The 16,477-nt window shown below is 41.9% G+C and overlaps 1 protein-coding gene across 6 annotated transcripts in view; it reads left to right on the forward strand.

Moving 5' to 3' along the window:
- Nucleotides 1–16,477, forward strand: part of Supt3h (SPT3 homolog, SAGA and STAGA complex component) — a 355,460-nt gene that overhangs the window by 285,386 nt on the left and 53,597 nt on the right. For all 6 annotated transcript variants that reach the window (XR_008219946.1, XM_052745407.1, XM_052745406.1 and 3 more), the window contains one exon: nucleotides 4,504–4,614. Coding sequence is in view for 5 of the 6 variants with exons in the window: in XM_052745407.1 (XP_052601367.1) it covers nucleotides 4,504–4,614 (111 nt within the window). In the remaining variant the exon portion in view is untranslated. The remainder of the gene's footprint in view (nucleotides 1–4,503; nucleotides 4,615–16,477) is intronic.

Below are 16,477 nucleotides of genomic sequence, written 5' to 3' on the forward strand. Positions count from 1 at the left end.
ATTCAGAGGGCCTAATTCTGTCCCATGCATGTTCCCCAGCTGTCAGTCCAGAGTCCATGAGTTTCCACTAGCTCAGGTCAGCTGTCTCTGTGGCTTTCCCCATCATGATCTTTTAAACCCCCACTCCTTGCTCCTGTAATCCGTCCTCCCTCTCTTCGACTGGACTCCTGGAGTTCGGCCCAGTGCTTAGCTGTGGATCTCTGCATCTGCTTCCATCAGTTATTGGATGAAGGTTCTATGATGACAGTTAGGGTAGTCATCAGTCTGATTACAGGAGAAGGCCAGTTCAGGGACCCTCTCCATTATTGCCAGGAGTCATAGCTGAGGTCAACCTTGTGGGTTCCTGGGAGTTTGCCTAGCACCAGGTTTCTCCCTAACCCCATAGTGGCTCCCTCCATCAAGATATCTCTCTCATTGCTCTCGCTCTCTCTCCATCCCTCCCCCAATTCAGCCATCCTGATCCCTCATGTTCCTATCCCCCAACCCTTCCCCTTTACCCCCTTCCCAGAGGTTACCCAGGAGATCTCATCTATTTTCCCTTCCCAGGGTGATTCACGTGTCCCTCTTAGGGTCCTCCTTGTTACCTAGCTTCTCTGGGGCTGTGGATTGTAGCCTTGTTAACCCTTGCTTTATATCTACTATCCACTTATGAATGAGTACATACCATGTTTGTTCTTCTGAGTCTGGGTTACCTCACTCAGGATGATTTTTTTTCTAGTTCCATCCATTTGCCTGCAAATTTCATGCTGTCATTGTTTTTCTCTGCTAAGTAGTACTCCATTGTGTAAATGTACCGCATTTTCTCTATCCATTTTTCAGTTGAAGGGCATCTAGGTTGTTTCCAGGTTCATGCTATTATGAATAATGCTGAACATAGCTGAGAAAATGTCCTTGTGGTATGACTGAGCATCTTTTGGGTATATGCCCAAGAGTGGTATTGCTGGGTCTTGAGGTAGATTGATTCCCAGCTAAACTGATATTTCTAAATGTGGACTTTATCTTTAACTTGAACAGATTCTAAGCACCTTGGTGAGGAACTGGATAGTGACATAAAGTATTTGTTGAGATGAAAAAAAAATTACTAGGAATATAAACTTTTAACTTACAAACCTCTCTTTCACTGAACTCAGTGGACAAACCAAGAAAATGTAGAAGTGCTCATGGTAACTCCATTGATGTCAATGCCAGCAGTTACTAATAATGACAGATGAGTATGAATTTGGCAAAATGGAAAATTGAATGGAATTCTCACAAAAATGTATGTGTTTAACTTTTATAAAGGTAAAGTTAACTTTGTTTTTTATAACGATGTATGACCCAGTGTGTCTTGTCTCCATATTTACAAATAGCAATCAGGAGGGCTGGAGATGGCTCAGTGAGTAAGAGCACTGGCTGGTCTTGGGGAGGACCAGGCTCAAACCTTAGCCACACATAGCAGCTAACAGCCCTCGGTTAACTCCAGTTCCAGGGGATCTGATGCCCCTTCTGGTCTCTGCTGGTACTGTGTGCTTGTGGTGCACAGACATATAGATGAGCAAAACACCTATACACATACAATAAAAATAAGCAAATCTTTTTTTTTTTTTAATTAACGAGCAGAGGTCATTTCTAATTGATTATTCTGTCGTAGTCCATTCAGGCTGCTACAGTAAAATTCTATAAATTATGTGGCTTACAAACAAGAAATTTGTCTCTCACATTCCAAAGACTAGGGAGTCCAAAGTGAAGGTGCTGGCAAATTCACTGGTTAGTGAATGTCTGCATATAGTTTCTTGTGTAGAATCACATGGGAGTAAGAGGGAGGGCTCTAGCCTCCTAACTCTATTACCTCCTAAAGCCCTTGACATTAAGATCTCAATGTAGGAGTCTGGAGAGGACAGGTAGATTCAGACCAGGTAGTGTCCCGGGTCCTATGGGATTGCCATTGCAAAATTCAGGGATTTGGGGCAAAACCTTCTACAAACAGGATCAAATCTATTGGCTAACTTAGCAGAAGTTCTGTCTTCCCCTTGAGTTAAGACATGAAAACTCAATACAATGTGCAAGGAGAAAACGGTGAATTTAGAGAGTACCGTAGAGGATTGTACACAGGACTTAGGACTTGAGTTTGCACATACAGGATACTGACCTCGGTGTCTACTTCACTTCATCTTGAGTTCCTACTGGAAGATTTTCTCTTTAGATTCTAAATTCAGCTCAATACTCACATACATTTCCACAAGTGGAGAGGATCCTGCTACCTCCTTGATGGGCATCAACTATGAAGGCAGGTGTGTAAGTCACAGAGCAAGACAGACACACTGAAGAGTCTGTGCTTACATCTGGGGACCTGATGGCCGCATTTTATTCACATGTATTCCTTCCAAGGGTGAAATGAAATGGAGTGTGAATTGAGAAAGCACTCAAAGAAACAATTTATACCTTTACATCACTGCCAAAGTGAAGGTTAAGATAACTTAATCCATGTGATGTGGGCACAGGAGAGGTCGAGAGCTCCTCTGTGAATTCTGATTTGGCTTATTTCAACTCTTGTTATAACCAAATAATCAAGAACCCGTTTGTTTTATGTTTTAAGTCTTCCTTTAAGTTCAGCTTAGATTACTAGCAGCTGTTCTTGTTTGGTGGGAACTTTCATTGTTCTACTCATTTGTACATAGACTAAAAGTATGTTTTCAAAGTTCAGGGAAGAACATAATGAAAAGTAAGTCTTCCTCTGACCCCTGTCTTAGCCAGCCACTTGCCCTGTGTGAGAGCCCTGTTACTATATTCACTGAACCCTCACAGAGACAGTCCATGTTTAAATGGATAAACAACATTTGGTTGGTTTGGAGACAGGGTTTCTCTGTGTAGCCCTTGCTTTATAGTTCAGGCTGGCCTGGAACTCAGAGATCCTCCTGCTTCCCCAGTGCTGGGATTAAAGGTATAAGAAGTGCACCACCACTGCCCTGCTCAAGCTTTGTTCTCAATAAGCAGTAACACAGTGCTGAGTGATTGAATACCTTGTCGTTTTTTTTCACACATGCGTCTTAGGAATCACACTATAAGAATATGAAAGGCCTATAATGCATGTCATCTTTTCTGTTTCTTTGAATGACTGTATCATAATTTATTTGCCCAGTCCTACTAGTAAGCATTTAGTTGTCAATCCAAATGGTAGTGTATTAACTATTCATGTGTATATTTCTACATTTTAGTTTGTAATCATGAAATGTGTCATTAGGAAAATTCCTAAAGGTAAAATTGCTGAGTCAAAGAGGCTGTGCCTTTTCATTTTGATAAGATTGTCTCAAACTGTTATCTGCAGAGGTTATACACACAGAATCATATTCCCTATGAGTAATCATGATGTCAAACTTGTGAGAATCATCAGAAACATTTCTGTAATTGTAGGCTCAGGAAAGCAAATGACGCTAATTGGGTGACTGTGAGTGGGTTCCAGAACACAATTACAATAGCGTATAGACTGGATAGTTCTTTCTCTTAATTCTGTACAGTTGATGAGCTGATATCCGGTGCCTACTGTGCTTTCAGATGACTTACTGTATCGAGTACGTGGTGACCCTTAAATAATGTGACCCCAGTAATAGCATTATAGCTTGTCACTATAACTCTGAGTGCCTTATCTATTTCAATTCATTCAGTTTCACAGCCAGCCTGGGAAGACTTAGAATTATTATCCTAATTTACAGGAAAAAAAGATATCTGAGGCCCAGAGATATTTACAGAGCTGGTAACCAGTGGGCTCTAATCTGGACCCAAGGTATCTGGGCCCAAGGCTGAGCTTGCAGACCTGACTAGGACAGTTCATTGTATCACACACATACATGTCTACACATATGTACATGCATTATACATACATGTGGATGTATATAGTTTCCTGAGTTTGTACTCACACTCTCATTGCACATAATCTTTCATGTGTCTTTTGTGTTTTCAAACATGCCTTTCATATATGTGAGATAAAATAGGAAGGTTTTATTTTACTTTATCCCAAGGACACCTAAAATATTAGGAATCAAATTAAATGGTCTTCTGTGACAGTTCCCAATATGACAAATATATGACCATTTTACATTTTTTCATTTTAAATTCATGACTCAAGTCATTTCAAAATAAGCCCAAGAATCTCCCAAGAAACATTTATAATAATAAATGTTTAAACTTTTTTTTGAAAAGAGCTTCCTGTGGGTCTTTCAACAAGGCCCCCGTGACACTTTTTGCCGGCACACAAGTGGCTGTCTGCGCCTACCTGACATGCAGGCTCAGCTGAAATATTGAAGGCATAAAAACTGCATTTGGTGGGTCTGCTCGGACGGGGTCATGGAAAAGTCATCTTTGATTTGTTAATGGAACTTTCTCTTTAGATGTAGTATATGGCAGCAGTGATGTGCATCCTAAGGGGAAAATGGTCCATTTTATAAAGGTTTATTTTCATATTTTATACACTGTAGTTCTGTTGTGTGTTTTTGATTTAGTAACAATTTATGTGTTTTTCTGTCCCAGAGCACTGCGGCCTGTGGTGTTGAGGCTCACAGCGATGCCATCCAGCCCTGCCACATCAGAGAAGCCATTCGACGCTATGGCCACAAGATTGGCCCTCTTTCCCCATTCACAGTACGTAATAACAGAGTTATAAAAAGTTATATTTATAATCTGAAAGAATCTTGATTTTCAAGTGGTCAAATGAAGAAGCGATGGAATTGTTGAAAGCAATTTGTGGTGGCTGTAATTTTGTTGTATAAAAGTAGCATAATTCTCTTGGGAAATAAAAGTTAGTCATTTTTGTCTCTTTTTGGAAGGGCAACTTTTTTTCTACAAAATATTATTTTCTTTCAATTACATATTAAGCTTTTTGTTGGAGCTTATAGTTTCTATTTTTTCAAAGCTTAAGTTTACAAAACTTTTTGTCAAATTATATGTATCCAAATGTTGCTAGAAGCGTTTTGTATTTAGAGTTGGTTAGACTGGCACAGCCACTTCTATCAGATGTCCTTCTCCTAAACAGACTTGGAGTTGGAAGAAGAAGAAATGATTTCTTTCTGGCTTTGAACCGGGCTCAACTGCAGACAGGCTTTCACATCTTTAAATCATTTGAAAGCTTATAATCAGGGCTTGTTTTTAATGGAGAATGGAAGACTTGATATTTCAGCAGCCTTAAGAGTGAGTGTGTCTGTGTTCGAGTTCTAATTGAATGTTCATCTTATAGCCCTTGCCTATATCTTTATTTATGTTAATGGAAGTTGCTCCTCTCCCTCGGCTTCCAACAAATAGGATTTGACCTTCAGAAAGGAGGATCAATTTGTATAACCAAGGAACAGTAAAACTTATTTTTGTATATTACTTTTGTAGATACTTCCATATTGACCCTGCAGTACAGAATATGCAAGATAGTATCTGATTAGTAAACACATGAATAAACAATAAGTTAGCACACACTTCTACCGAGTACAACATACTAGCTTTTAGTCTTGGGGTGATTTCCTCTAAATTATATCTTTTCTTTCTTGTGTCTAAAGATTTAATTCTGTATTATAATTAGTAACTGAAAATTACATGAACTCTCAATGTGGCAGCACGATACATTTAGAAATGTCTCCTGAAATGCTTTTGTAACATTGACCATCATTTTGTATTCTTGTATTTCTTTATTGATCAATTGATGTTGAGGGTTAGACCCAGGGCTCACACATGCTAAGCATGCATTCAGCCATTGAGCCAGAATGTGATTTGCACACTGCTTTCTAGAGTCACACTGCCAGTCTCTGAATATTTATCAGGTCACATAATGAAAGAGAAAAGAAATGAATTTGAGTATCTTTTTTTAACGGGGTTAGTTTAAGCAATAAGCCAAAAGGAGAACAGAACTCCAAAATGTGAAATTATTGGAAGTAACAATTTTAAAATCAACCCAGATAGAAAGAACTACCCTTTAATAAGGGATTGAAAATATAAAAGTATCAAATGCATAGATAAAAGCTAAATGAGGTGGAGAGAAAAGATGATAGCCACATGCCTAAGGTCCAGAGGCACTTTACAGGCAGCAAGAGGAAGCAGAATTTGTGGGAAGCATCCTAAAATAGTACCCGAAAGTCATGAACAAAACTTAAAAAAGAAAAACATACGTAATGCAAAGGAGAACTCATGACTCTTCCAGGCCACCAAAGGCAGTAGTACCTCTTCATTCATGGAGCTCTCTGGTGTCAGTACAAGGCAATTGCTGGAGGATCCTCTTGGTTGATGACAAATCACGTGTGTGAGTTGATGGCCTTAGGAAAGTGGATGTGGGTAGGACTGCTGAGAGCTCACGGAAGCCCTGGCGAAGAGACCCGTCGGCTCCGCTTCCTCCTGTCTGACCGTTCATAGGTCACTTCCTCTCCTCTGAACCCCAGTTCTCATCTGTAAGATGTGAGTGGCACTGATGTCACTGTTCTGAGGGCTAAAGCTGACAGTGAGGGTTCTCTCAGATCCGGGGGAGCGCCTTCTCTCTTCAGCCTTTCGACTCTTTTACTTCACACTCTCTGTCTCAGAATAACCCAAAATTGAACACAATAGTGACCATAGTAAATTTCTGATTTCAATTGTGTTTGACCTAGAGAAAGTACAATTTCACATAATTTTACCTAGTAAATTATAAAACTGAAATTTTATCTTCTCTCACCCCATTCAGAATAGAAAGCAATGATATTAAAAATATTATATTTGTTTGGAGAACATTTAGTTTCAAGACAGTTTTATGTGATAAATGTGCCACATGTTAATTATTTTTTGAGAAAAGGATACACACACACACACACACACACACACACATATATATATATACACACACACAGACACACACACACACACACACACACACACACACACACACACACACACACATCCTTTTCTTTAGTCAATAATGATTTAGAACTCCTAGAAAATTTATTGAGGAAAAACTGACTTTCCATAAAAATACAAATATTTAAGTTTCTACCCAACTTCTCCTTGGTATTTACATTTGTAAAATATTTGAATATTTAGAGGTAATTGAACATTAAATTCAGACAGATCTAATATCATCAGTTATTGGTATTATTCATTTATGTAAAATTCCAAGTCAAAATAGCCAAAGTAGGGCTTGGGAGAAGGCTCAGTTAATAAAGTATGCATCATGCAAGCAAAATGACCTGAATCAATCTCTAGTGCCCACATGAAGATGTGGGTGTATTGGCAGACACCTAGAATCTAGCACTGAGGAGACTGAGACAGGAGGTGAGCTTACCAGCCAGCCGGTATAGCTGAATCTGCAAACTCTGTTCAGTGAGAGACCCTGTCTTCATATGTAGGTAAGAAGCAATAGAGAAAGACATCTGAAATTAACCTCTGGGCTCTGCACATACTTGCACACCTGCATATGTACACGTGTATGGTCATGAACACAGACACATAAAATAACCCAGTGTCACATACCATGTAACTTTTTCTTTAAAGCTGCAGTGTGAGGAGTTCTTACAGGGTATCTTTCCATCCCTATTAACCTAATATGGACATTTCTCCATAACTAATGCTATTAGACTGTACTATCCCAAGAACCCTCTAATATACATATATTCAGAGGGGTGTGTGTGTGTGTGTGTGCATACATCAAGATAACAGGGTAGAATATGCTTGCAGCCATTACAGACTGAGCTCCATCATGCACTTGCAAGGTGTCTTAGGATATACTGAAAAGCCTCTCTTAGGCCCACACTCTCCAGCTCTAACTAGCTTTAAGAAGCCATGATTCTGCCTCAGCATTTAAGACAGTTAAAAGGGCTTACTTCTAGGGATGCACTTAGTTATTTAGGTTAATAACCATGCTTACATGTGGAATTTTATTCTCTCGTACCCTAGCTCATAGAAAGTTACCTGATCCTATGCAAGCTCCGTGAGTAAATGTATTTTCTACTTGAATATCAGGAGAAGCTGAAACAGATGTAGGCATTACACATGGGATTATGTCATCATACTCAGGAGACAGTTTCTCTGCTTTCAAAATTGCAGGGCTGGTTTTGTATGAATCATTTTCAGTCTCTCCCACTGTGATCTGTGCTTGAGTGTGAAGCTAGGTAACCATGGGTCATGTGGAGGTAAATCATCTCAGCCTCTGCATGCAAGTCCAGGACTCAGTGTCTGGCTTTCTACAGGCTAACCCCCTGTGTATGCCTGACCATCTGGGTGTTGCAGCTTAGAGGCAATGGGCAAGAGTGTCTCCTGCAGCAGGTTAGAATACCACACAGGTATTCACAGTGGACCTTACAGAGCTGAGTAACTGCGTCTCCCATATCCAGAGCTTTCTACCTCAGGCTACTCTGTTTAGCAGTTGGAAGTGTGTGTGTGGTAGGATGGCCACAGCGTTGGAATCCTCAGCCTACAAATCGGGCTCAATTTAAGGAGATAATTTTTCATCTTAAAAGGTAGATTTACATATTATAGTTACACCATGAAACTGTCTACCTGATCACATGACTCATATAAAATGGAATAGGTGTGTCCAGCCTTGACGATTGGGCCATTCCTTAGAGTTGTGGGTAATAGAGTGGACTTTCCAGGTGAGTCTTTCTGGGTTCCCCCCTGGTGTGGGCATGGTGGTCTTTGCTTGACTTTCCTCATCTGCTCTGATAGGGACTGTGAGTGAACGTCCCAGCTCGGGGGTTCCTTGTCCTGTCATCTCCTCCCACCAGCCATTATTTAGATAACTTCATTACTCACACTCGTTTTCTGCTCTTAGAAGCATGCTTCTGTGTTGCTAAATGAAGCCGGAGGCGGGGAGGATATCTGACTTCAGTGTCTCACCCAGGGCAGCCAGCAATGGACAACAATGTTCCAGGCCCAGTTTGAAACCTCCTGGTATTAACAGAAGCTGGTATTTTCCTCTAACATCCATGGTCATGGCTTTTTCTTGTCCTTTATTTTGTGGTAATAGTCAGCATCTCACATTAATCATTTGCCCAATGTGAGTATGTGGGCTGCTTTAAAGGGGTGTGTGTGTGTGTGTGTGTGTGTGTGTGTGTGTGTGTGTTCGTGTTCCTTAGCAACAGAACATTTAGGGGAGCACAAAGGTGAGGGGCATTTAAACCCAGGGTAAGAAACCTCTAGGAACATTCCACAGAATGCTACAATTATCAACAAAATAACTGGAAAGAAGGAAATTTAGTTTTTTCCAGTGCAATGTTACATGCTTTATTCAACAAATATGAATCATTAAACTATTATTTAACTTACTGATTTAGCTAACTTACTGATTTAGCTAACTTACTGTTAATTTTACAACATAAGTGAACTGTTATAAATGAGAATTTACAATTTCCAAAAACAAAACTGATACTTACTCTTATTGTGCCCAACATATATTTAAGGTCATATGCAAGAAAAAAGGTCCAGGAAAAAAATCATGCCTTTCTTTCCTGGCTGGTGTTGTAATTACGATTTGATTTAAACCAAATCCCCTAGGCTGTGTATACGAATCGAACATTCCACCCCACATGCTCCCTCTTCATGACCTCAAGCTGTGAGAAGAGAAAATTCAGAGCCCATATGTCAGTCAGATGTGAAGTCTCTCCCTGGCACCTGGGCAAGCTTTCCTACTGGTTGGAGTCACTTGCTGTTCTGGGCATGGGCCCAGTCTATGGAGTAGGCTCCAGATCTGGAAAGCTTTTGACTGATTAGTTGGCAGAGGTCATGAGGGAGCCCAGTGTCAGGCTCTGAATTTGCCCAGGTGCATTCAAGGTGAACGTTGGGCCCCATGCCCCTGGTGAAGTACTAGGGAGGGGGTTTGAGTTCCTTCTTTGGCTGCAGCCTCACCTACAGGTTGCTGTCAATTCCAATTTAAACACTTGTACAGACTTCAGGGTTTCCAGTGGAGAAGTTAGAGGCTCTGTTTCTGGCCTTGACTCGTATTCCGCATTCCTGGTGCAACCCCAACACCCGTGATCGTATTCAAGACTAATTAGGTAAGCGCATAGTAAGTAAATGCATATAGCTGACAAACCTTCCTCCTCCAAGCAGGCTGTCAGGGGAGGGGAGGGAGGGGAGGAAAATTAGAGCGAGGGAAGAAAGTGAGCCTACAGTCTGTATCGAGCCTCCCTCCGAGGCCACTGTCGGAAGGCAGTGTGATGGGTTTCTGCTTGCACTGAACTTCTTCACTTTAGTTTCAGTGATTAGGCAACCGATGTCTGTCACCCACACAGTGCATTCACAAACGGCTAAAATAAAAAACAAGGCAACGCCATCCTGTGTACTGCTGTGAGTTTACTGTGTCACTCACCAGAACTGGAGCAATGCAAAGCCACACCTTCCCGACGGAAAGACGTTCGTTTCATGTATCTTTAAAGGGCAGCACTTGACTTCTGATCTAAGAGCAGGTACTTCTACTGAACGACACAGTGTGTAAGTGGAAGGACCAGTGTTAGCATCCTCCATATCCTGAGCTGCTTCCTTAGAGCTCTGGTATCTCTGTTTGATTCAGTAAATATTTGCTACAAATTATGTTAAAAATATGTGGTGCTGAGGTGGCTCATGAAAAGGCGTACGTACCCAGGTGTTCCTGTTTGTTGCTGAGACTGAATGATAGACAGAGTGACTCAGAATCAGAAAAAAAAGGAGTGCTCAGCCGGCCTGAGCAAGCCAGGGAGCATTTGGAGGGTCATTTACATATGAACCAAAGTTACCAGAAAAAGGGAAATGAGTGACAGTTTTGAAAAGGCAGAAGGAGCAGCAGCAATCCATCTGGTGGGAAAGAGTGAGATGCAGGAAAGTGGCATGGCTGCTCAGGCAGGTGTGGGAATCAGCTTTGACTAGAGTCCAGAGAAGATGAGGTTCCAAAAGCGCTGAAGAAGGTTGGTTGGTTGGTTGGTTGGTTGGTTGGTTGGTTGGTTGGTTGGTTTGTTGGAGACAGAGTCCCAGGCTGACCACACACTCCCTGTGCAGCCAAGGATGAATCTGAACTTCTGATTCTCCTGCCTTTTCCTCTCAAGTGCTGTGATTGCAGGTGTGTTCAACAACCATGCCCAGTTATGTGGTGCTGGGGATGAAACCCAAGACTTCCACATGCTTGGCAAGCACTCTACTGGTGAACTACATCTCCAGCCCCAGAAGGATTCTAATCCAAACCAGATTCCCTGGGCTTCCCAGGTCTTATCTGGAAAGTTTAGATAGCTGAAGCCATCAAGGAGATATTTTAGTTTTTTGGGCAAGGAGTGGATTTGAACCGCTTTGTATTAGAGAACATAACTCCAATGGAATGGCAATGGGGAGAGAGAGTTGCCTGAAATGATGTGGTAAACACCAAAGAGGTGGCCACTGCTCCGTGTTGTAGTGGGAAGCCAGAAGAGTCTCTCCTCAGGTGGAGGTAATGGAAATGAAGGAGCTCCTTGGTATACAGAATGGCCACAACAGCACTCTCAAGGAGAGAGTGAAAGCTGGCAAGTGTAGAGTGTGCACCACCACACAATTAAAAATGTTCTCCGGGTTAAAGCTGGTGTTCAGCAGCTTGCTGAGAACTTGACTTTAAAGGCTCAATACAGAAACCAATTTTGAGAGGATTCCCTGGTTGGTGCCCTGGGTACTTGCTAAGGAGCATGAACTAACCGGTACTTAATGTATAAATGACCTAAACATCCTAACAGAAAAGACCCTCTGTTTGATTTATGGGTACGTTTGTTTCTGACCCAAAAGTCCCACATAATATGCTGGTTTGATTAACAAGTTGACTTTCTGATCCACTGCTGACTTTGGTCGTGTGTTCCTGAAAGGTGGTTGTAATCTAACCAGGTTTTGAGCTCAGGAGAGAAGGGGTGTGTGCAGCAGCCTCCTGCTAGTGTTTGTTCTACGGCATCCCTCCCTGATCTGTCCTCCCTTGTCCGTGTGAGCCCACTGTCCCAACTCCAGCCCCCAAAGGAAACTCTCCAGGAAGCAATGGTACTGCCTGGGAGTCTGGGTTTCCTAGACCCGTGGAGGACACGCTGCTAGCCCGTCCTCCTCCTCCTCCTCCTCCTCCCCCCCCCTCCTCCCCCTCCCCCTCCCCCTCCTCCTCCTCCTCCCCCTCCCCCTCCTCCTCCTCCTCGTCCTCCCCCTCCCCCTCCCCCTCCTCCTCCTCCTCCTCCCCCCCCCCCTCCTCCTCCTCCTCGTCGTCGTCTCCCTCGTTGGGTGCGTCTGGCTGCGGAGCGCTGCAGAGCTCCCCGTTAGCTGCAGGCCACTGCCCAGGGAGCACTCCTAGTCCTAAGAGGCTTCGTCTCAGTCTTAGGTTCTTTTTGTTTTCTTTCTTGCCCTTTCTGTTAAAAGTCCCTCCTTCAGATTTATGAAAGAAAACATTTCTTTCTGTGAAAGGGTTTTGTACACCCGCATCTGGAAGTGTTTATTTCAGTGGCATGTAAGCTATCTGTGGATTTAGTTAGCACCAGACCCCCTTTTGTGTACTTCTGCCTTAAAATTTTTATAAATGATCTTATTGAATTTGTGCCAGTGTGCACATGGCCTGGCTGATTGCTGCATATATCCTTTACCTGCCAGTCACCTTTGATTTATGTCCCTTCTGCTAAGCTTTTGCCTTCCAAAAATGGTGCCACTGAACTGTCCTCTAAATCATCTTATTGGTTAAATTACTCCAAGATGAGTTGGTATGTTTTCGGTTGCCTACAGACAGAAGAATTTATATTTTTCTGCCCATACCCACTTCTAGCAAAGCCACTTACAGAGGAGGATTGGACAGGCTGTGTCATCGATCTCCTATTCCAAATGAATACCATCTGAAACACTGTGCCAAGTTAAGACCAAAGCGATAGAGAAGGACTCTTTGGCATTCACTGCAGTGGGGAGCTCTTCTTTTGCAAATAGGGCTAGGTCTCGAGCTGAATCCGATGGGGAGATGTCTGTTCATTTCTCAGATGGAGAAAAACAGGGCCCTTCAAATTAAAATAAAATGAATAAATAAAGCAAGTTTTATCAGAAAGGCCAAGCTTTGACAGCTTCAAACAGCTGCCCTGACCTGAGAGTTCCCTGGAGCAAGGCAGATGGCTTGGGGTGGGTGGCCGAAGGTGGCTGTTGGTGGTAGTTTCACAGTACTTCCTCTTTGTAAAGAGTTGGTTCCTAAGTGTGACAAAGTGATGCAGCGCTTTAAGCCCGTTTTCTAAAAGTTCATTGGTTATTGAACATGCCATTGAAACTGGTATTGTAGATTACCAGCTATACCACTGAGTTACCTCCAGTTCACTTACCTAAAAAGTGAGTTTGCTGGGAAGGAAACCAATTTCTATGCTAGAACTTGGCGCCACCAATGCAATTTTTTAAATCTGTTTTATGTACTCAAATGTCTCACTTCAGAAACCTTGCCTCTAACTGCTCTTTTTCCCGTTTTCCATGATAGTAGAGGGATATTTTAAAATATTCATGATTATGCAAAAAATGTAGTGGAAGCATTTTAAAAGACTCTGACTCCACAAACCTCAGCATCCTAGTTCACAAACGATTGCAGGCAAAGAACAGAACGAGACTGGTTGGCAGTGGTCCCACCAAGCCTGGAGGTATTTATTCCAAAAGACTCCCAGGTCTCATTTAAAGTCCTGGAAATTTATGTGGAGCACCCGTGCTCTGCCCAGGTGTAGCTGTCACTCAGGCCTGCAGCAGGCTCTTCAGAAAGGTAACACCAGTAGGGTTTCTGTTGTTAGAAAACCAGCACCAGAGCCATCAGCACTGGCTTCCCAGTGAGATATTTAAGATACACTGCTCACATGAGTGTGCACGTATGCCTATGAGCTTAGTCTCACAGAGACTTTTCTAAACAAGACAGAAGTTTGTTAATGCCTTTCATGTGGATTGCTGCTTCATATTCTACCGTCTTGAATGGACTTTCAGTATTTTGAGTCAACTTGCTTTAGCCTCAGTTTTATCATTTGTGAAAATTAGCAAGTTATAAGTAAGTGTTAGTAACAACATTTGAAATCTAGCACAAACCCAATATATAAAGCTGTAGAGCATACTAGGAAAAAAAATACCTGTGAGCATTTTCCGTAAAATCATTGTCATCCTAAGAAAATTCAAAAGTATAGATTATAGTAATAGCTTGCCAATAGTAGGCTCCTGAGAACTGTAGAGGGGAGACCCCAGATTGAACTCTGAGCAGGAGATGGAGACCCAGACCCATTGGTTAGCTTTTTTATGACTGATAGGAAATTTTCTGTTTCTGTGGCCCTTTTTAGCATGTATAGAATGATGATAACATGGTTAAGCCAGAAATGTGCAGTGTCTTGAGATCCGTGAATGCTAGACTCCTTCTCTGCTCTGCATGTTTGCCTTTGTGTGGGCAAGCATGTCCATGCTGAGTAAAGTCTCACTTCCGGCAGCGGTGGCATTACTGAGCACATGTGGGGAGCCAAGCTTAGAGGCAGAAAGGGTATGGTAAGAATATGAAAAGCTGCAGAAACTGTGGCTTCCAAAAGTGACTGCCAGAAGCTTTTCCAGGAATGAGAGCTTAGAGGAGTTGGAAACATTAGGTTAAAAGGAAAAATTGAATGATGAGATGCATTGTGAATTGGCTTTAATTACAGGCTCCTGACTTGGGATGCAAAAGACTCCTTACCCGGAAACAGTTCCCGCTGCTCTCACTGAGTCTTGGGTTACTACCGGTGGAACATCATTGTCCAATCTTAAAATGTATTTTATACCTGTGAAAAATGTCATGTTTCAAACAAGTAAAATCCAACCGAATGTCCAATAATAATACTTAAGTTAGTGACTAAGATGACCTTTAGTTGACTGGGTTAGTCTGTTTGAAGAGGACCTTAAGTTACTCAAGACAGGTTTGTATGCCACTCCAAATCTAAGAATGTCGTTGTGACATCTCTGCCGTCCAGTGCTTCCAGAGTTTGACACTTGCGTGCTTTCCTGGGATCTGCAATTGAAAGGTGTTCTTCGTTCCCCTGGTGGAAGAGAAACGCTGGGCTGCTGTGAGAACAAGCCCTCTGAGGCCATTCCTGATGGGAGTACAGCATTTCCTGAATACTTAGTGGAGAGACTTCTGCCGCTGTTAAGACAACATGAATCTGAAGACAGCTTCGGAGTGTTCATGCTTTAAAAGTCAAGTTCTAGAGAAATTCTCTTTTGAAGACTTACAGGGTTCTCGGTAATATGGGGTATACAGGAACAATACAGATCCCGTCCCCTTCCTGATTATCAGATTATGAACCATTTTCCCTTGAATCCAGTCCTAGTCTTTGACCAACTCAACTCCCTCTAAGATCTATTTCCTGGTCTAATCCGAGCCTGTCCTTGGTAAGATAAAGGAAATGCATCCAATCATACAGTGCCTCCTTCTGTAACAGATAATACTTTGCTTTGCTTACTTTGATCTTAATACAAAAGACAAATAAATGGATATGTAGGTTTACAGAATGATAGTCTAAAGAGAGAGCATCCAGTGGCAGAATTCGATTTTAAGCTCCCTGATTACTTTTAGGCCCCCAATTTGGCATGACCCATATAAGTGAATGGTCTGTGACCTATATGACATTTTACAGATAACCACAGGGCAGCCAAAAGAATGAGTGAATGCCTTGCCTGTCCATCTGTGGGCATCCTGGGGAGTGATAGCAATTTAAAAATGAAATGTTCATAGTTGACATAGTGAAGGAAAAGGACCAAGCCTCCGCTCCTCGCATCAGGCTGCACTCGTCGCTGGAGCTACCACGTGCCTGTTGGACTGACTTTGTACTCCACACCTCATTGGGCACTAAAAACAGAGCTCCTGTGTTCAGCCCACACGGAGGAACTGTGCTATAAGGTTCCTAGGCTTCTAGGCCAATCTTAGAACATCATTGAGGAGACTGTCATTTTATAGGTGGTATTCATGGAATCGGAGAGTACATAGGAAACATGTGATCCCCATGATTTTATCACAAAACTAATCTTCTCCTTAACTGTTCTTGGGTGAGGTTTTTTTTCATATTCACAGTGAAAGTAACTTTGAGTTAGAATATTGTTCTTTGCAATATCCTCAATGAAGTAATGTTTCATGTGGCCATTTGATAAGCCATATGTTTTAAACTGAAAACATCCAGTGGGAACAAGAATTCTATTTACTATCACTCATTAGTAAAGTCCAGTTTTAAGTAGGAAGCTGTACTGCGCTGGGGTAAGAACCCAGCAGCACAATCCATTCTTGAAGCTCTTGTTTGAAAAATTGTCAACACCAGAAAGCAGCCAATTGACAAAATTTGAAGAACACTATTAGTAAAATGATTTTAATATTAACACATTTCTGCTATATAACATACAGACAGCCCTATTTTTCTGATAAAAGTGCTTTTGTTAGTAGTATACCCCTGTACAATTTCAGACACATTTTTATGATACATTTTTATGCATAGCCATCAATTAGGAGAAAAGTCTAGACATCTTGTTTTCAAACTCTTCTTGGAAAATTACCCCACATGCTGCTGCGAAATATCTCAGGTTCTTACACATG

Source organism: Peromyscus californicus, unplaced genomic scaffold, assembly GCF_007827085.1.
Source record: "Peromyscus californicus insignis strain IS unplaced genomic scaffold, ASM782708v3 Scaffold_19__1_contigs__length_69161282, whole genome shotgun sequence".
Lineage (NCBI taxonomy): Eukaryota > Metazoa > Chordata > Mammalia > Rodentia > Cricetidae > Peromyscus > Peromyscus californicus.